The sequence below is a fragment of the Enoplosus armatus genome, chromosome 12 (assembly GCF_043641665.1).
Source record: "Enoplosus armatus isolate fEnoArm2 chromosome 12, fEnoArm2.hap1, whole genome shotgun sequence".
Lineage (NCBI taxonomy): Eukaryota > Metazoa > Chordata > Actinopteri > Centrarchiformes > Enoplosidae > Enoplosus > Enoplosus armatus.
Genome location: NC_092191.1, coordinates 21,714,930 through 21,737,083, shown reverse-complemented (window position 1 = coordinate 21,737,083; position 22,154 = coordinate 21,714,930). Strand labels below are relative to the sequence as shown.

At 45.2% G+C, this 22,154-nt stretch overlaps 1 protein-coding gene across 1 annotated transcript in view; it reads right to left on the bottom strand.

Moving 5' to 3' along the window:
• The window catches only part of fancl (FA complementation group L), a 23,277-nt gene extending 1,123 nt beyond the window's left edge, over positions 1 to 22,154 (bottom strand). Inside the window, exons 1-13 of the mRNA XM_070915581.1 lie at positions 22,065 to 22,154; positions 21,399 to 21,457; positions 21,167 to 21,227; positions 20,511 to 20,567; positions 19,745 to 19,842; positions 14,373 to 14,469; positions 12,247 to 12,315; positions 4,722 to 4,872; positions 4,483 to 4,566; positions 2,674 to 2,719; positions 2,009 to 2,090; positions 1,127 to 1,243; positions 209 to 280 (exon numbers count right to left, since the gene is read on the bottom strand). Of these exons, the coding sequence (XP_070771682.1) occupies positions 209 to 280; positions 1,127 to 1,243; positions 2,009 to 2,090; positions 2,674 to 2,719; positions 4,483 to 4,566; positions 4,722 to 4,872; positions 12,247 to 12,315; positions 14,373 to 14,469; positions 19,745 to 19,842; positions 20,511 to 20,567; positions 21,167 to 21,227; positions 21,399 to 21,457; positions 22,065 to 22,151 (1,080 nt within the window). The 5' untranslated portion in view covers positions 22,152 to 22,154. The remainder of the gene's footprint in view (positions 1 to 208; positions 281 to 1,126; positions 1,244 to 2,008; positions 2,091 to 2,673; positions 2,720 to 4,482; positions 4,567 to 4,721; positions 4,873 to 12,246; positions 12,316 to 14,372; positions 14,470 to 19,744; positions 19,843 to 20,510; positions 20,568 to 21,166; positions 21,228 to 21,398; positions 21,458 to 22,064) is intronic.

The window sequence follows — 22,154 nt, the reverse complement described above, 5'->3', positions numbered from 1 at the left end:
GTTAAAATATATATATATATTTTTTTAAAAAGCGCTGAATGCGGCATATTGTTGTGCACACACTCGGCAGCCTTTTCAGCCCCGAGAAGGCTACATGATGTATAGAGCCACGCTAATTAAGTATGCCGAATATCTGACTCTGCAGTGAAGGTCTTCGTGAAGGGCCGCGGAGGCAGCTGTCAGTCACACCGCGAGCTGCAGAACGTACCTTGCCGCAGTAAGGACACTCTCCAAAAACAATGTTGAAGCTCTGCCTGCTGGAGGGGAGCGCTCGCAGCCACTGTGAGGGGGAGGTGGGGGGAGGGGAGGGACACAAGAGAAAAGACTACTTCATCAAACTACCTTGGATCTGACGCAGCGGTGTCAAGTGATAATAACGGATGTTTCAATGCACACTCATTACTGCACACTTTAAAGGTATATTCAAGATTATCCGATACTTTGAAGCATTTTAAGGGCGATCCTCCTGCTCGCTTTAAAGAGATCTCAGTCTCGCTGAATACAGAGTACATAAATAAAGTAGTCCCTGCTCAGGCAGACGGAGCTCATTCCCTTTGTGTCGTGAAGCAGCTCCAGTCCACCTCGACAATCTCTCCACAAGCAGAAAGTGTGTGAGTGTGTGTGTGCACGTGTGTGCCGTGACTCAGCTCGGATGCTGACGGGAGAGTGTGTTCCCTGGCTAACAATCCGGCTCGCAGAACGCTAAAAACATCAGTAACCCAACCTGAAAAGGCCCGTCTTCTTTTCCTTCCTTAAAGTCGAGACCAAACGGCATTTTGAACGTACCGTGACACATTTGCTTGATACGAACGCTGTTGCTAGCTAATTAATGGGTGTTTAGCTTTTGAGAGAGATTGATGGGTCGGATGTCGTGATGTGATTGGTTGAAAACGGTTGGTTCAAGCTTACGCAAGCACGTGTCACGTATGAGATCTATTGGGGTTAAAGGGGAACTTTAACTGACGTGCCGTCAGGGCTTGAGACTACAAATGTATAGCAACCGTCTCACACTGCAGGTGTAGAGAAGTTAGCTCTACTATCAATAAAGTCAAAGTTACCATATTTTGTGTGTGTGTGTGTGTGTGTGTGTGTGTGTGTGTGTGTGTGTGTGTGTACGCACACATACCTCATAGAGACAGGCCTGGTGGAAGGGCTGGCCACAGCGAGGGTCATTACACACCTGATCAGGGATCGCAGCGTCAAGACGATAGGAGTAACAGATCCCACACTCGGCGCTGAAGCTCTACACACACACAATCACACACTTAAGATTTGGGCAGGGCCTCCACTGTAACCACTTAGTGTTAAACAACCTTCTAGTTAAAACCCCGTGCTAACATCACACCCACCCCCCCTTCTCTCTCTCCAGCCCCACCATCACACACTCAACACACACCTTTTCTCTCTGCTCTCGTTTGCATTTTGGCGTAATGAGAAGCTCCTGTTTTTTTCCGGAGCTATCCATTAAGAGAGGGATGGCAGGTAAAAAAAAAAAAAAAAAAAAAAAATCAACATCTGGTCAACTCAACTTTTTTTGCACTCCTCTGAATGTTAATGAAGCTGAGGCATTAATCACCGCGGCGACAGCGGATAAACACGACGCCCTTTTAACCCATCCGCGGAGAGGGGAGGGGAAAAAGAACGAGTGTTGAAAAGAGAGAGAGAGAGAGAGATAAATGGTTTTTTGCGTGATTAAAGCGATTTGATAGTGCCGAGAATTCGGCTATCTTTGTTATTCTAATGATCTTTTCTGTAAACAACCCAATTACAGGAGAATTTGTGCCCACCTCATGGAAAAACAAAACCGAGAGAAAAGGAAGGGAAATATGGAAATAGACAGTAGCGTATGTCCGCCCCCTTATAACTTAAAGCTCAAACAGACACACAAACAGGAGTGTGCATGCATAGATGAAAACACGCACACACACAGCACCTCGAGGTAATCGTGATGGGAACGGACATGTTTGAAATGGAAAGGGTGGGGGGGGGGGCAAACTGTGTGACATACAGATTTTTCGTGGGTGGCAGGTGACGGGAATTCGATCTCCAAAACATCCCGGAGGTTGTGCAAGACACCGGAGTCCGGGTTCCTGCCAGCAGACCACAGACAGCTCCTTCACACACTAATTAACCACATGCAAATGAGCCTGCAAAGACACTGGGGGATGATTAGGAGACTTTCAGCATTGGTTTAAGAGATAAAAAAAAAATGTTTCTGCTGCTTCAAACTGAACAGTGGCGGAGGGAGGCTTTCCCTCACGCGCGTCACGCAGGGAAGCAAATGTCACAACCTGTGGTGAAATTTTAAAATCTGTACTTTATTTTAAAAAGGTGTGTTTGGTTGAGCTAAAACGTCATCTTTAATGGGAATCAATGGCCTTGGGGTGGAGAGCTAGTTTCGTAAGGAAGTCGGGGACAATGCAAAAATCACATAAAATAATCTACAGTGATATACTTTATGTGTATAACCTTAAACAACCTCATTTGTTGATTTTTTTTTTTTTTTAATTACAGCTTGACAACAGAAGTGATTAGAAAATAACAATGAGATAATTACGTCATGACGTGACTCTGCTAAAGGCCAAAAAAACCATTCCATTGCATTATCGCCCAGTCCGAGACCCCAGTTTAAAAAAAAAAAAAAAAGAAGCTTGTTGGTGCAGAGGGCCTTACCACAAGTGCATGTTGGCGTTCAGCTTATTCCTCAGCGGAGTCACCACTGCAGCAACAAAACACAAAGAAAGGGACACACACACACACACACACACACACTTCTTATTGTATATAAGCCCTCAGAAAATTAGACTCTGCGTACCCTCAAACGCCGACAACAGCGCTGTCAGATATGAACCACCACGGCCTCCTCTGTTCCACAGGGGAGCTTTGTCTCTCACATCACTTCTGTTATTCCTACATGCAAAAAGAATAAAAAAAAAAAAAAAAAAGAAAAACAATATTTCTGTGCAACCCCTCGTATTTGAGGGTCGCCGCCTGCCTCCCGTCTCGGCGGCTGAAGAGTGCATGCGTTTAATATCTTTTGAGTCGCATTGCTAGGCAACAGGCTAGGAGTCGCGCAACCTTTTTTTTGGGGGGGGGGGGTTTGCAGAAACGATGGCCGACAAATTGACGAGGGACTTAAATAGAACGCCGGAAAGCCGGCGTGGTGAGAGTGAAGTCCTCTGGCGTGACGGACAGACAACAGTCAACACGAGCAGCCTGGTGGAAGTGGGGACACGAGGAAACGCCCCATGGTCTCTCTGATCACTGGGCCTCAGGACACAGTGGTGTGTCCATGCGTGATGAAACAATCCATCCATGAATTGATTCATTGTGTAACTAATCTAAGAAAACATGCCAAACATCTGCAGTTAGTTGGCAAAACTTTAAAACTTCACTTTGAGCTCTGGGGCATTTTTCAGTAATTCCTGGCACTTTACAGACTACATGATTAACTCAAGAAATAATCAACGCATTAATCGATTAGGTTAAATATCTAGATCCACAACCAGCACTTATAACGGCAAAATGTCTGATCTAATTTATCAATGTGATGATCTTAAACGCCTCGGTTTGCGCCGTTTACAAATCAAAACACTTTTCCAGTTTGTTTGATTTTTCTCACTAAAAGCTCACTAATCACTGTCCTCTGACCTCAAAGCTGCCAAAATCCAGATGTAAAAACATTCATCCGAGTCCATTATTAGCATGTTTTCCAAGCAATATTACTAGCTGCTTTGTGAGCAGCGATTACTGTACTGTTTTTTTTTTTGGCCCTGGGTTTCGCCTCTCAGGCCACATAGGCGCTGCCCTAACCTGAGTGAAGCAGCTCGTCGAGGCCAAACGCAGCACTGAAAGAAAAAAAAAAAGTTTTTTAATTCACAGTGATTTTTGTTAACCTAATTTAAAAAAAAAAAAAAAAAAGCAACAGTCTCTGAGACAAGAACAGCTGTTTGCGTAGATGTAGATACAGCTTAATCTCTCAGTTCTCCATCAATGAAATTAAATAATGTTCAGTGTTAAATAAGACATTTTTTGTTCTTATTAGACTTCTGGAAAGCACAAAGACCAGTGTCATTCTAATGCGTCGTGTGCTAGGTTATTATACAGTTTTATTTTATTTTTCTGGTTGTCAGCCCCACTTTTAAAAACAAACTTAGTCTCCCCGTTTGACCTTCGGAAGGGACAGAATGGATAATCCGAAACGACTTGCTTACTGTCTGTCAGTCAAGTTGACCGTGAAAAACCGGTTTCATCGGTGGCTGTCACCTTCGGTGCCTCGCCTGTGGTTCCTAAAAGCACCTTAAGAAGCTCACAGACCTCATGGGCACCTGATAACTGCATTATAATGAGCAGATGATTTCACATGCTTTAATACAGTGTGTCAGGTTCGGGGTGTGTATCAGTGCAGATACACTTCTCATGCTCTTGCGGCGCCTGAAAACACACTTTCAAGTGTTGCCATGTCTCTGGGGTCCTACCCACCGTGCTCGGCTCCCAGCAGGCAGCACTCTGGCAGCATCTTGGGGTGTCTGGGATCCACCTCCACTTTGATGGATACGTTGTTTTCTGCGCACACAGATACACAGACAGTGATATTATTTATTTAGTGTTGGATCGGTTCAGATCATCATCAACCTGTTAAGTCCAACGAGACAGCATGTGATACTGGGTTCCATATATAAACCGTCCCGACTCGTCTTTGTCCTTCGCGTGCACCGTACCGATGGCGATCCGCCTCATGGTGTCCGACCGCCTGGGTTTTTCCGGCTCCAGGATCCAGGTTTTACCGTCGATCTCGTCCAGGACGTCCCAGAACTCGGTCAGGGACTCCAAAACCAGCAGGAACTGGCTGTGGAGATGGCTCAGGGTACTCTGACAAAACCAGACCAGAACAAGCACAACGGTCACTTAACAAAACTAGAAAGAAAGACACTTTTTGCCTTAAGTACAGAGCTGGAGCCAGAAGGCAATTAGCCTAGCTTAGCTTAAAGACTGGAAGCAGGGGAGAACAGCTAGCTTGGCTTTGTCCAAAGTAAAAAAATAAATAAAAAAAAGAAACTTGGGGAAACAAACTATACTGCAAGAAATGAACAACTTCCTTGCATGGAGTACGGCGGCTACGTCAGAAAACTGTCCAGTCGGAGTAGAGCGTGTAAAGTACGTGTTCAATGCAACACGGCGTAAGAGTCTTTAGCCCCGCTTGCAGCTCTCTCAGGCTGTATTTAGGCACAGCTGTGCTTTGAGTTAGATGCTAACGTTAGCATGCTTTACCACGTTTGCATGTTAGCATGCTACGTACAGCTGAGGCTGATGGGAATGTCTTTAGTTTTGCAGGTATTTGGTCATGCAGCTAAGTACTGGACAAACTGATGGCTGATGATGGCGCTATTAGAAGCTAGTCGACCACAGTTAGGGGGCATGAATGTGTGTATTAAATAGCATGACAATCCATCAAACAGTTGTCGGGACATTTCACTCAAAACCACATACACACATACATTTCTGGCACATACATGCAGACATACCACACGGCTGACGTACTGGCGTACTGCGGTAAGCGTATTGCTTCACTTCCGGTTTCTGTGTCACTGGTGTTTGCCTGCTCTAAGCTCAAACAAGTTAAATTTGCTTGTTAAATATTTCATTACAGCGGCTAATCAGCCGCTAACCACTTAAACGTACACTAGTTCTGCTTAACACTGATTAGCGACTTTTTGTTTACACACTACTCTGTTTGATACATTAGCCTAGCAGCTAGCGGTGGCGTCTCTCTCTCCTTCTCACTCTCCTGCTCGGTGCGTCAGATGTTTAGTTACTCCCCCGCCTCCTTTAGTGATAATGGTAAATGTAATAAATGTAGTTTATTTAGCGACCGACTCAGTGCAGCTCCCGCTAGCCGTCCCCTGGCAGTTCCCGAGCACCCAGAGAGGCTGGGTGACTGTCCGAAAGAAGCATGGCCCTCAGCAGAAGCCCACGGTTCACCACCAGCCACTTCACGTTTCTAACAGGTTCTCCCCGCTCAGCGACACACCCGCTGAGAATCAGATTCTGGTAATTGGCAGCTCCAGTCAGAAACGTGAAGTTAGCGACACCAGCGACCACAGTGAAATGTGTTCCTGGGGCCAGAGGGGGCGACACTGAATCAAATTTAAAACTGCTGGCTAAGGATAAGCGTAAATACAGTAAGATTGTTATTCACGTCGGCGGTAATGACTCCCTGGACTTGAAATCGAACATCTAATAGTCTTTCCATAGAATCCTTTGTTTTCTGATTTTTTTTTTAATTTAATAACTTTTGAATTGCTATTACTGGCAAAAAAGCCTACACCGGATATCTATCTGATAGTGCTGTAGCTAAATTTAAGGAAGTGATTCCATCGGCATTTAATTCAGTGCCATGTCTCAATACAACTGAGGACTCCTATGCTAACCTTCGTCCCTCTCAAATAGACAATGTTGTTGACAGTGCTGCAGGCTCAACGCGATTGACATTTGACTCTATTGCCCCTCTAAAAAAGAAGATAATAAGACAAAGATAGAAGTCAGCTCCGTGATATAACACCCAAACCCGCAAATTACAGCAAACGGTGCAGAAACTTGAAAGGAAATGGCGCTCCACCAAACTGGAGGAATCACGTTTAATTTGGCAAGATAGTCTTAAAACTTATAGGAAGGCCCTCTGTAAAGCCAGAGGATATATAACCCTCAGCAGTGATGACTTCATGAGCTTCTTCAATGATAAAATTCTAACTATTAGAGACAGAATTGATCACCTCCATACATACATAAACACACACATACTTTTCTGGCACATACATACATACATACATACTTTTCTATCCTTAGGGAAACATGAATGTCTTTACCACATTTCTTGGCAATCTATCCCACAGTGGTTGATATACAGTGCATCCGGAAAGTATTCACGGCGCTTCACTTTTTCCACATTTTGTTATGTTACACCCTTATTCCAAAATGGATTAAATTAATTTTTTTCCTCAAAATTCTACACACAACACCCCATAATGACAATGTGAAAAAAGTTTTTTTTGAAATTTTTGCAAATTTATTAAAAATAAAAAACTAAGAAATCACATGTACATAAGTATTCACAGCCTTTGCCATGAAGCTCAAAATTGAGCTCAGGTGCATCCTGTTTCCACTGATCATCCTTGAGATGTTTCTGCAGCTTAATTGGAGTCCACCTGTGGTAAATTCAGTTGATTGGACATGATTTGGAAAGGCACACACCTGTCTATATAAGGTCCCACAGTTGACAGTGCATGTCAGAGCACAAACCAAGCATGAAGTCAAAGGAATTGTCTGTAGACCTCCGAGACAGGATTGTCTCGAGGCACAAATCTGGGGAAGGTTACAGAAAAATTTCTGCTGCTTTGAAGGTCCCAATGAGCACAGTGGCCTCCATCATCTGTAAGTGGAAGAAGTTCGGAACCACCAGGACTCTTCCTAGAGCTGGCCGGCCATCTAAACTGAGTAATCGGGGGAGAAGGGCCTTAGTCAGGGAGGTGACCAAGAACCCGATGGTCACTCTGTCAGAGCTCCAGAGTTCCTCTGTGGAGAGAGGAGAACCTTCCAGAAGGACAACCATCTCTGCAGCAATCCACCAATCAGGCCTGTATGGTAGAGTGGCCAGACGGAAGCCACTCCTTAGTAAAAGGCACATAGCAGCCCGCCTGGAGTTTGCCAAAAGGCACCTGAAGGACTCTCAGACCATGAGAAACAAAATTCTCTGGTCTGATGAGACAAAGATTGAACTCTTTGGTGTGAATGCCAGGCGTCACGTTTGGAGGAAACCAGGCACCGCTCATCACCAGGCCAATACCATCCCTACAGTGAAGCATGGTGGTGGCAGCATCATGCTGTGGGGATGTTTTTCAGCGGCAGGAACTGGGAGACTAGTCAGGATAGAGGGAAAGATGAATGCAGCAAAGTACAGAGTGTGCACCGACGCTTCCCATCCAACCTGATGGAGCTTGAGAGGTGCTGCAAAGAGGAATGGGTGAAACTGCCCAAAGATAGGTGTGCCAAGCTTGTGGCATCATATTCAAAAAGACTTGAGGCTGTAATTGCTGCCAAAGGTGCATCAACAAAGTATTGAGCAAAGGCTGTGAATACTTATGTACATGTGATTTCTCAGGCTTTTTATTTTTAATAAATTTGCAAAAATCTCAAATAAACTTTTTTCACATTGTCATTATGGGGTGTTGTGTGTAGAATTTTGAGGAAAAAATGAATTTAATCCATTTTGGTATAAGGCTGCAACATAACAAAATGTGGAAAAAGTGAAGCGCTGTGAATACTTTCCGGATGCACTGTATATATTTCAGTCTGGACCAAAGTGACGCTAGCATGGCTACAAATGCTAAACATTCTCTGATTCCAGCTTCTCAAATGTTGCGTTAGTGTTTTATTGATAGTAAACTCTATCACTAACTCTATAAAAGATCTTTGGACAAAACAAGTAACTTGAATACGTCAATTTGCACTCTGGGAAAATGAGGTACATTTTTCATGGTTTTCTGATATTTTATGGGCCAAAATATTAAATCCTTTGTATCCAATGTATTGTTATTATTAATCCTATTATTAGTTTATGATTAGCACAATGAGAAGCTGAATTTTTAGTTTTTGATACAACCAAACGCATGAGGACTTTCCACATCTTATTTGAGGCAACCAGACGTGAACTGACAGAGCAGATAGCAATTGACCAGTTGGTCGAAACTGTAAAAACTTTAAGGCGTGCGCATAGACAGACAGACAGAAAGACAGACAGACAGACAGACAGACAGAAGAGAAAGGGAGGCTGATAGAGGTGACTGAGAGCAATACAGATGGAATGAGAGGGAAAAAATTAGGGGGGTAAAAAAAAATGAACCAAAAATTATGGGTCATTGTGCCAGCACAGTGCACACAATTAAGCATCGTCCAGGTGCTGAGAGCCTCGGCAATTAAGCCCAATTAATGCCAGTGGCATGATTACGGTTACAGCTCAGGATAACTACGCTAGGCCCAGTGCAGAAAGAAGAAGGAGGAGGAGGAAAAGAGGGAAAAAAAAAAAAAAGAAGGAAGAAGAGCTGGTAATTGAATTCCTGCTGTATCTGTGAGAGCAACACGAGTGAGAGCGGAGGGCTGGAAGAAAGTACGAAAGAGACGGAGCCTGAGCCGAGATATTATCTATTTATGCTATCTCTGACTGACCCCAATTTAGCTCTTAAAAAAAAAAAAAAAAAAGCAGCCCGGCTGAAAGAACCCACTCCTCTTTACATGCACGCTATTTGAACTTTTACTGCTTTGAACGCGTTTTCAATTCTTCTCTCGCTGAGCAGCTTCTGATTCACGGGAGAGAGAGAGAGAGAGAGAAAAAAGAAGGAATTACTCACTCATTATTGTTAAAAATAAAATAATGATAATCTTAAAAATCACAAATCACTTAACGCGGCATTTCATGATGAATGTGCTCTAATCTGCTGTTGAGTGCGCCAACGTTCCCGTATTCTCCATAGAGGAGTTGGAGGCAGCACGCATGAAGCATTTATTTTACTTTTTTCTCATTTCATTTTCTCACTCAAGGGAAGTTTAGATGTTTGATCTCTAAAGTTGTATATGGTTATATATATTAAATATACATTTGTTTATTACTTATATATCAATTAGCGTTGTCCTTCTGAGACGGCCATGACAGTCTGGACAAATGTTTAATGGTACTATCTTGACTATGCGTTAATGATGTGTTATGTTTGCCATCTTTTTTTTTTTTTGTAGCTAACAATAAGAATAATATCAGTTAAGTGTTTAAAATACTCCTATCAATGTGGCATATATATATATATATATATACACACACACACATATATGTATATATATATATACACACATATACGTATATGTGTATATATATATGTATATATATATCCTACAGGACTGGAAAGGGAATCGGTCGGGTACAGATGTTGCTCTCTTTCCTGTGTTATGCTAAAATAATTTGTTCTCTTGAGCATTTTAATGATATATGTGTGTATTTTTGCGCCTTTATGACATTTGTCATGACCAAAGAAATCGTCTGAGAGCGGGTGTGGGAGGATTCACTTGAGCGCGTCAAATCTGCAGTGAAACCTGCCTCGAGGAGCTCGCCAGTAACAAATAATGCTTTAGTCCACATTCTGGAGAAAAAAAATAAATAAATAAATAAAATAAAAACCAACTCCTCCGACACTTTTCCGCAAATTAAAAGTGGTCAAGTTGAAAAAAGATAAAACATTAAACTCAATACTAACGGCTGGGGGTTGAAGCAACCCATCAAATAACTGTTTAATCATCCAATTCCGAGAAAAGTCATCTTTAGAAAATGACGCTTATTTTTACTGGAGAAATGATAGTTTCTTTTGCCGCTTCGTTTCTTATCGATGTTAAAGTTTGACTGGATCCCAAAATTAAACGGTAGCCTCATTTATTGATTGATAATGAAGACCATAGGTTAGTTTCGCACCTACAGTATCAGCCATGACCTTCAAAAACACTATATATGTGTTGCTTGGATAGACAAGACAAGACAACACACACACACACACACACACACACACACACACACACACACACACACACACACACACACACACAGAGGCAGGATTCTGAGTCAAGCTATGATGTGCGTTCAACAGTGGCTCAGCTGGCACCTTTTTATTCACACTGAAACCTCCTCAGTTTCTTAATTCGTGCAGTTTTTGGTTGTTAAAAAAAAATCACCTTTGTATCGTCTGCAAGCACAAAGAACACAAACCACACACACACACACACACACACACACACAGGTTTATTTCTCTTCCCATTCTAGTTCCACACAAATGCACAGAGTGGCATGTCTTGGCCCTGCAACAGAGCAGGCAATAATTACTCATTCAAATGAACATGTCAGGACTGCCGACAGACAGGCCCCCCCCCCCCCCCCCCCCCCCCCCCCCCCCCCCCCCCCCCACACACACACACACACACACACACACACACACACACACACACACACACACACACACACACACTTCACACATCAGACAGAAAAACACACTTGGCACAGATGCAAGCACATACACACACACATACACTTCATGTTGCAGTGTGGGAGAGATCCATCAACGGCCCAGCAGGCAGACAGGCTCCATACGGTAGCGCTGTTCTAAGCTGGTCCTCACTGTACGCCTGCCATGTATCACACACACACACACACACACACACACACACACACACACGGATATGCCTGCACATTAGCATCTCTCTGCTCAAATTCTCTTTCTCACTGTTCTCTCCTCTCTTGCCTACACAGTCACTCTACACACACACACACACACACACACACACACACACACACACACACACACACACACACACACACACACACACACACACACACACACACACACACACACACACACTGACAGCAAGAACGGTCCAGCAATGCTCAGATATGGAGCAGTAGTTTTTATGATGGACAAAGGCACTGTTGGTGTGAGTGTAAAAAAACAAAAAAAACAAGACGTGTGTGTGTGTGTGTGTGTGTGTGTGTGTGTGTGTGTGTGTGTGTGTGTGTGCGCGCGCACGCGAGTGTAAGTGGCACACACAGACTCAGAGGCAGTGACAGGGATGAAAAGGAGAGCCGGAGTGAAAGAAGCAAAGCACGACGGCAAACAACAATAACGAGGAAGCAAAGAGATACAAAGAGCCCACAGCTGGTTTTACATCAAAACAGTTTTATGCCAATTATAGTGGGCTGCAGAAAGGAAAAAAAAACGTCTTCATACAGCAGGTGGAGAAGTGTTCTGTCACATTATTATGCAATGGGTGGCAATAGGATGAGTCTAGTGTATTTGCGTAGCCCTTAATCACAGCTTGAGTCTCAAAACGTCACATTACCAAACATTAAAAGGCTCTGAAGTCGAATCAAAAACAAGGCGAATCTGAAAATACCATCAAATCAAGTGTTTGACAAATACATAATAATGTGACAGACTCTAGGCCGATTTCCCGTGACTTAACAGCCGGAACCCTGGTTAGGGTTGGTGACACATCACGAGTACTAGCCAGCCAACGCTGACCTTTGATCAGCTTTTAAGCCCTGTCCTTCAAGTACCAGAAAGTAGACAAATTCTACAATTTTCACGACAAATGGACAAACATCATCTGCGGGGCGAGCAACAACAACTTGCGGGCGTAGAGGTGCGCGGGTGTGCGTACCTGTGGCGTCCAGGTTATGGCCAGGGGGACCGGCAGGTCGGCTGAGCATTCGGGAGCCTCTGCAGGGTGCTGTGGGTGCAGAAGATGGGACGGTTGTGCATCTTAAAGGAAGACCTCATTTGAATGGAAAGGCTAAATGATCTCCTGAGGCGAGGCACCACACTACACGCTCGTGATTTGCCGTTTCAATGAGAGATTCCCTGACGAGCTAACGTTAGCGCAATCAGCTAGCTTAGCCGCAGCTAGTTTAAGGGGGGGGGTGGCTTAGTCAACATTCAATTAGTACTGTGAGAACACATTATGCTGAATTAAATCAGGCGAGCCATCATTATACAGGTAATTCCACCCCTCCTCAATGTTTTTTTTTGCCAGGCCTTTATTAGCAACTGACATTTATTAAGTGCTCATTATTTGAATTGCGTCTTTTATTAGAGAATTTCACAGTAAACCCTGGCATTAGTGCTTTAATACGTTGCCAAAACCTCCTTAAGCCCTTGATGAGAAGCTTTGGTCGGTACGCATAAGCCAGATTTCGCGCCCCCCCCCCTTCACCTTGTCCACAAAGTTACTCTTCGTCCTCCTCCCTCACTCCCCTGCCATCCAAGCCTCCGTGTGTCCATGCCAGCGCTCGCTGCCTCCTCCCTAGCTGTGCCCGGTGAGGGACGGCCTGGCGCCGGATCTGGTGGAAGCAGCTGCCGGAGCACTCCCAAGCTATTTTTACCCGGTGCCAGAGGGGGGGGCGGGGGCAGGCGGGCAGGTGGGCACAGAGTGGGGTCCCACCACCCTACCCTGGGTGGATGTCATCTGGGCTTAGGTAAGCACCACCTCACCAAGCCACTCACCCACCATGCCCAGAATACGCGAACCCCACTGTGAGATACTCGCACTCCTGCCAGCTACTAGACGCTCCACTCCGACTGAAGTTCTACAAAGAGTTTCAGAAAACCTGCACCTGACTTGAACCAGAGTAAAATGTACTTAAAAGTATTTCTTAAAATTGTACACTTTAGCCACAATTGCGATCTGTGATCTTATCAAGACGACTGGGAGGGAGGGTCTATTTAATGAAGGATGGGGGCCCATTCCTTCATTCTTGTAATTGTAATAATGTAACTGTCATTTCAATGTAAATGTCTGACCAAAGAAACTTTGAGTCAGCCTTATACAGACAGAAAATATATCTACTGGGTCGTTTCCTCTCCTTTTTTTTTCTCTAGTTTTGGCCATCATTTCTATCACTAAAACCAGAATTGAACTTTCTAGAACAACAGCCGAGATGTGGAAACGCGGCGACATCACTAAAAACCAGAACTACAAAAATTAGAGCCCCAGTTGAAATACACTTGGAATCATCCCTTAAAAAGGTTAACAGTAACGTCCGATTATACGTCTTTTTTTTTTTTGATTGATATTCTTTTACTAGGAGGAGCGGCGGCTCTTACAATGGGGGCCCTGGGAGCTCGTGAGGGGTTCCCCCGAGCCAACTTTCAACTTTCAATTTTCAGCATGCGAGTCCAGTCTAGATGCATCTACGAATTCAGCACTGAAATCAGTTCCCTGGAACAAAACATCACTGGTCGCCTCTCATCAGACAATTTGGAGATCCGTGACATGCGAACATTTCAAACGGCCCCGTGTTGCGCTGCCGTTTTCACCAGCCTACCTTTACCTTCCGCACGCCTCTCCCAAATAGCAGCGGGCAGAGGCGGCAGCTATGCAGATGAGTGGTGGGTGTGTTGGGTTTTTTTTTTTTTTTTTATGCACAGAAGGAAGAGTTTTCCCATCACGCTGAGGTCTGTGTGGAGATGTTTTATCTGTGCTACATCTCAGTCACAGCGGGTTATCATGCCTCTCCACATCCTCTCCAGTTTGACCCAGATTTAGGGGTGCAGATGTAAACCGCTGATTTGCTATCAGCAAATTGAACGTCACCCCGTATGCGTTTGGCGAAGTCGGACTGTTTGGATTTGGATTGGCTGTAGGTCAACGTCAAGCCGCAGAGTGTTCCATTTGATGATGAATAATTTACAGTGTGAAAATTATCCTCGCGGTAAACTGTGTGTGTGCGTTTCTGTGCGTGCAGGAGAGAGAGAGTGTGTGTGTATGTGTGTGTGTGTGTGTCTCACCTTAGGCTTGAGTTTAACAGTGAGAATGTGCTGCCTTCCGGAGGAGTCTTCCGCCTTCAGCCTCAGCGTTCGGAACTCCGTGTCAATGGAGAGCAGCCTGGAGACGGACGCACGCACACACACACACACACACGCACGCAGTAAATCAACATCCATTCACAGAGAACGAGCGCACACACACACACACAAACACACACACAACGCCGTGAAACGGACAGCAGCCATCATCCATCGTTAATCACAGGCACAGACAGCAATATTGAGACATCGGCTCTGCCTATAGATTTATCACTCGGGGTATCAATGCGGTGACATTGCATCAGGCTACAGCTCCACATTCACCCCCCCCCCCCCCCTCCAAAAAACAGGCCCTTTTTATTTGTATTCGTCTCCAGCAAGTGCCTTTTTTAAAACGCTCTAATGGAAGAATACAACAAACCCAAATCACGCCGAGAGCATTGTTTTCACGCCGAGTCACCACAGAAACCCCCCCCCCCCCGGATCTTAATGCTTTCTAATAAAACTGGAAGCAAACACACACACACTGACTGCACAACGGTAACTCATCGGACATCACATCATCTGGCTGAGGCAGAGGAGCTGGAGGGAGTGCATCTTTCCTGACGCAATATCATCAAGGACGCATTCAAACAACAATACTGATGAACAGAGGGACACTTCAATCAAATGAATTGCATTCACGTAACAATTCAAAACGAACACGAAACCCTGTCAGACACGTTCTAACCCTGCTACCGAACAGGTTAGCACTTACCCTGCCTTCAGTCATTTCCTCGGTCTGGGTTTTGAGCAGCAGCAAGCGGCCAAACGGCACACACGGATAAAGTTAGCAACTAGCTCAGGAGTTGGTGGAGACCAAAACAGAGCTATATGTATATATGTATGTGTATATATATGTGTATATATATATATATACACTATATTGCCAAAAGTATTGGCTCACCTGCCTTGACTCGCATATGAACTTAAGTGACATCCCATTCTTAATCCATAGGGTTTAATATGACGTCGGTCCACCCTTTGCAGCTATAACAGCTTCAACTCTTCTGGGAAGTGTTTATGGGAATTTTTGACCATTCTTCCAGAAGCGCATTTGTGAGGTCACACACTGATGTTGGACGAGAAGGCCTGGCTCTCAGTCTCCGCTTTAATTCATCCCAAAGGTGTTCTATCGGGTTGAGGTAAGGACTCTGTTCAGGCCAGTCAAGTTCATCCACACCAAACTCTCTCATCCATGTCTTTATGGACCTTGCTTTGTGCACTGGTGCACAGTCATGTTGGAACAGGAAGGGGCCGTCCCCAAACTGTTCCCACAAAGTTGGGAGCATGGAATTGTCCAAAATCTCTTGGTATGCTGAAGCATTCAGAGTTCCTTTCACTGGAACTAAGGGGCCAAGCTCAGCTCCTGAAAAACAACCCCACACCATAATCCCCCCTCCACCAAACTTTACACTTCGCACAATGCAGTCAGACAAGTACCGTTCTCCTGGCAACCGCCAAACCCAGACTCGTCCATCAGATCGCCAGGTGGTGAAGCGCGATTCGTCACTCCAGAGAACGCGTCTCCGCTGCTCTAGAGTCCAGTGGCGGCGTGCTTTACACCACTGCATCCGACGCTTTGCATTGCACTTGGTGATGTATAGCTTGGATGCAGCTGCTCGGCCATGGAAACCCATTCCATGAAGCTCTCTACGCACTGTTCTTGAGCTAATCTGAAGGCCACATGAAGTTTAGAGGTCTGTAGCGATTGACTCTGCAGAAAGTTGGCGACCTCTGCGCACTATGCGCCTCAGCATCCGCTGACCCCGCTCCGTCATTTTACGTGGCCTACCACTTCGTGGCTGAGTTGCTGTCATTCCCAATCGCTTCCACTTTGTTATAATACCACTGACAGTTGACTGTGGAATATTTAGGAGCGAGGAAATTTCACAACTGGACTTGCACAGGTGGCATCCTATCACAAATGTTTGTAGAAGCAGTCTGCATGCCTTGGTGCATGATTTTATACACCTGTGGCCATGGAAGTGATTGGAACACCTGATTTCAATTATTTGGATGGGTGAGTGAATACTTTTGGCAATATAGTGTATATATATATATATATATATATATATATATATATATATATATGCCAAACGTGTGTGTCATATTCAGCTTGGTTTTTTTTGCGTTGCCCGTGTCGGACTCCGCCAGTCACATGACCCTCACCTTACACATCGTGGCAGGCCCTCAAGAGTATCCTACTTTAATTCCTGAGACTTGGGATGTTTGTAAAATCCACCAGCTCTGCCTTCAGAACTTGATAGAACACGTACAGAACACGTGCTAGCACCAGGTGGAAATAGGGTAATGGGTAATGGGTTTGGAGTTTGCTTAAAGACACGGGACTAAACACTGTCGGTATTTGAGTAAAATAATTTTATATTAACACTATAATGACTTTTGCAGTTCCAGGAGTTGGACTTTCATAAAATATCTCCCAGTGACCTTAAGGTGGGTTCACATTTTCCAGCTTGAGTCAACCTGTAAATCAGACCCCCACCCCTCCTTCCTGAGCTAATTATAACCTATTGAGGCTGAGGACAAAACACCGACTGTGGCCCGAGCACGCACCAACACCGCGGTCAGATTTACCGCTCCGGCACGCCACGAAGGAGTCACTTCCTCCACCTCCCCTCCCTCAAGTCCTCCTCAAGTCTACCGAGACCTGGAGACAAAAGACTGATCCGAGACAAAGGGCTTTGGACGGTCCCCCTCCAGATTTACTGTACGTCGCGATGGATGCTCTGTGCCGAGGCTGACGCAGCCGTATATCTGCGGAGGATTTATGGGGTGTGTTAGAGAGGAGCGACGACACACACACACACACACACACACACACACACACACACACACACTTGATGGGGGAGTGATGGAATGATGTCTGACGTGCCTGATTGGTAAAAAGTGTCCGCTTGCAATCAAACGGCGGCGAAGGGCGACGGTGCTTAAGTGTCATCTACTTACACAAATGCATATCATGATCACACCGATCCCACTCCGCGTCCCTTTCTTGCACGCTGACCTGATACATGGCCATGATGGAAACAGCGTGACAGTCAGACGTCCCGCCGGGAAGACTGATGAGAGCATCCCATTTGCAACTCCACAGCCAAGTGAGCCGCTTCCAGACGGCGCGCGACCACGCACATTGGCGCTCCTGTGTGTGTGTGCGTGTGTGTCCATAATGTGATTAATGAACGGTGAGGTCAACACGTGTGGTGCTCGTGCGCGTTGAGAAATGAGAAATTCATGTGCAAATATGACAAAATGCACAAGGAAATGGAGGACAGTGTAAGTCACATGTACACAAACAACGTATGTGCAAAAAAACACACACACACACACAGACACCTATATATTAATTAGCCGGGTTTGCAGTCGAACTGTGCCAACCAGGATATTCTCATTACTTACTGGACGCAACAGTAAAAATCCCAACACTGTGTGACTGTATTTAGATCACATGATCACAGGAGTCATTTATTAGCCGGCCTAATAACGTAACACCCCCCCCCTCCTCCCGGAAGAGCAGTGACGTGGAGTGCTGAGCCGCCCCCGGAGCTTCCAGGGGGCGACCGAGCGGTGGCGGCTGACCCACTTGACCTCATTTTCCATTAATTAAAAACACACGGCGTGCCACCTCCAGCCAATTAAGATGACCACACTCTCAAATGTAGAAATGGAGATGCATGGGGGGGGGGGGCCTCACTTACCTGGCCTTACCCAATCAGTAGACAGAATTACAGCTGAAAACCCCTGGTGGCTATTAGCGCGGCCCATACCAATTAAGACGCTAAGCGAATCTCGAGTGCTTTGGAGATTGAGGCCCACTGTGTGTAATGCCTCCTAACCGTAACACGACACTGAAAATGATGTTGGTCCCATTTCCCGTATAAAGCATACCTTCACCCCCCCACCCCCCCCCCAACACACACACGTTCTCCTTCGCCTATTAAAACCTGAGTGTCTTCAATTAGAGCCATTTGCATTTTGCTAATATCATAATTGTGGCCGCGGTCATTAATAGGAGAGTGGAAAATGAGTGTAGTAGTCGAGGCTTAATCCAAGCTGGGGGAGAACAGATATCTTCCTACTAACCCCCCCCTCTCTCCTGACGGGTGGAGACGACGGCGGCACGTGGGCCGAGAGTTATTAAATGTGACCTGGATTTAACTATAACTCAATAACTAAAAATAAGGAAGTCATTAAGAGCCATTTGTTAGTGTGGAGCTGTATTGTTGCGGGCTCCTCCAATCAGTTTACACTGCTGGGTGGGGGGGGGTAAAACAAGGAGTGCTACATATAAGCGGAGGTTTGTAGCCATATATACATCTGGGTATGGTAATCTTACCTCTGGGGAAAATACACACAAGTCAAAAAGAAAAGAACTCTGATATCAGTAACGACAATAACTTCTCCTCGTCTCTGGCTTGTGAGTGTCTTTACAGTTGCCTATTGTTTGGCCCACAGACTTCTACTGCGAAACCAAAAAGAGTCGCTACCTGGATCGGCGCAGAAAACAAGCTACAAACGGCGAGTAGACGTGCACTCCGGCCCATTCATGCTCAGCCAGCGCGCAGAGCGTGAAATCTGAGTGCCACGCTGAAACAAGGCACCGTATGACACCAACTTTCACTCCCCCGGCAGGTGATTTATGGACATGCATGTGGTCCGTTTAGGGAACTAGCGGCTGAGGCATTTGCAGCAGTAACAGCAGAGCGCCTCGTGTTAGTTTTAAGGACACTCGCTGGTGCTCACTGCCCAAATAGAGAAAAATTAAAACTTAGAAAGAAAAAAAAAAAAAACTTCATTTCAGCCGGAAAACTGGCCAAGACACATAGCGAACAAAACAAAAACGGTGAAGGGTGACCACAACGCGTATGCTAATTTTGGGCCGCTGCTCGGACAAAAAGAAAAATCGGAATGTGTCACGTCCCACTCCGCAAGGCTGCAGATGAAAAAACAACAACAATATTTTGTTGCCACCCTAATGTGAAGGCAACGGAAGGCTGGTTTAGATGGCTTAACATTATATTTCAGTACTTCACTTAAATCAAATATCTCATTTAAATGCACTTAAATTAAATTACTAGTGGATTAACACAGCGTGCTAATTAAGATTGTTCATAAATGCTTTTTGCCCCACTGGCGGAAGAAATAAATAAAGAATAATCATCTTAAAAGTCAACAGGGGCTTCAACGGTCTCTTCAGCTGTTGATGGTCGATGCGATCGTCAATCTAATCGCCGAGCGTTCCTCTACAAAACCTGGTTCCGGGCGCGGCGTCAGTGCTCCCAGTAGTCACTTACTTGAGCCACCCGAGGGTCTCCATCTCGGAGATGAGCTGAGAGTAAAACTGCGGGGGCGGGACGGAGCAGCACTCCGGACGGCTCTTCTGACCCACTTCCTGCAACAGCGGAGGGAGTGCTTCTTAGTTCACTATGCACGTCACACACACACCACGACTTCCCCACCGGAAAAACTGACTCAGGGTCAGTAAGTCTTAAAGGGTAATTCCAGTGTTTGTATACCTTTTTTTGTTTGTTTGTTTTTGTTTGGGTTTTTATTTTACATATTTTGGGCTGTGAATGAGGTAAAGAAAGTTTTGGACTTGGTCAAGTAGGTGTATCTCTGTAGGGATTCCTTTCCATAATGCTGTGAGACACTTAGAATACACAGTCTGAGCCTGTCACTGGCAAAAAAACAAGCACCTTTAGTGGACGCACTTTGGCGGGCGCAGTTGCCCCCAAGGATTATGCTGCAGCCGCTGCAGCCTGTTTCACGGCTGCCGGACAAGGCGATCTAACAGACTAATTCCCAAACGCTTTGTTCCTACGAGTCATTTACACCCAAAACTACGTACAAAAGGTTCAAAAACGCCGGAATTACCCTTTAAGCCCGCGCTCGGTGGCGAGCGCGCAGGCCGTTACACTTTTCATTAATCTAACAAAACATATGTGTGCCTCTAAAAATCAAGGCTATTGATAGCGCCTGAAGGCTTCCATTTACTTCTCATTCATAAAGCAACAATGTCAAAGTGACCGTGCTAACCACTGTGTCATTCTCCCTCCTTACCAAGACGGTCCTCAGCTCCAGAATGAAACTGACAAGATCAGCCGACTGCTGCAGCCTCTGCGAGGAGTCAAACAAGAGAGAAAAGACATCCTTGAATGGGAGGATAATGAAGTGACAGTGTCTATTTCTCCCACCCCCCCTCCTTCCCTCCTCTAGCCAGCCATTCAAATCAAACACAGTGTTTGTGATTAATGGGGGCTGCCACCAGCTTTAATAATTAATGATAGCTTAAAGGCTGTGAAAATAATGAACTTTGCAGCCCGGGGTGAAATATCAATCTCATCCAAATAACCCTGAGGGGCCACATAACAAATAGGGACATTTTCCAGGCGATGTTAATTAAACAGTGAAAAATATTTTTTTTCTCCGCCTCTGAGTGAGGCCAGCCTGACGGGTGACAGCGAGGACGAGGGCCATGCCAGGCTGATGCGCAGAACACAACAGGAGCCAAAATGACATGACAAAAAAACCCTAAAACATATATATATGTTTTATATATGTTTATATATATATATATATATATGTCTATATACATACATATATAACACTGAACAAACAGCCTGATCTCAGTAAGAGCTGGCAGACACACACACACACATTTGCAGCAAAAATACAAAAATGCAACACAGGGTTTGGTGCTGTGTGTGGAGTTTTACCTGCTTCACTATGTGCTCATACCCACGCAACAGGTGTTTTAACTGCCCACAGCAGTGCAGCCTGCAAGAACAAAGTTATGCACCGTTACAGCAACTCAAATAGTAACTGAAACACATACTGTGGCTTACAGCTGGGCACAAACCTTGATGGCACACTTAGCTTGAAATGTGTGCATCATTATGCCTGAGCTATAGGTGTCTTGTGAAGAGAAGGTGAGATGATCACCTGTACCTGGCCCGTTTCAGCTGGCGATCCGGTGGCAGTACTATTCTCATTCTGAAGTCTTGTCCCTATGAGAATCACAGCGTGAAAGTAAACGACGTGACAGGCACGAAGCAATATTGTTAGTAGTTATGTCGTTTCAGTCAGGAGTGCTAACGTTAGCCAGTCTTACATACTCTAAAACTGACTCAGAGGGACGGGAACACGCGGCCTGCCAAACTCCACTGAGAAATTTTGAACATTTAAGTGTCTGCGCGTACTGGCAAATGTGCACATTGGTCATAAGCGTAACGTTGCGCCGCATTTGAATCAACAGCGTCAACTCTTTAATTCAGCACACATCACGCAGAGCGAGCAACAAATGCTCTATTTAAACATTGCGTTTTGCAGTTGTAACGCTGATATAACGTCAAGCATGACGCGACGTAACTTGGTGGTACGTAACAGTTGAGTGTGCTAAATCAATAATAACAGTTGACTAGAGTGTCCGAGGATAAGACGTATGCCGAATTTACCAGCGGCTCGTAGACACTCGGGAAATGTCGTTAAGTTGCATTCTATCACGCATGTTTATGTGTCCATCGCGAGGAATCAGTCAATGGACACATTTTCGAATGCAGTTCGGAGACTCGTTGTTTTAACTAGGAGGAACGCTCCACTGGCTAACGAACTCGCCTTGACCGTGATGAATCCGTCATAGACTGTTTTGTCCTTGTTGAGAGGTAAAAGCAGCGGGTTGTCTTTTGCCAGTGAGCCCTCCATCGC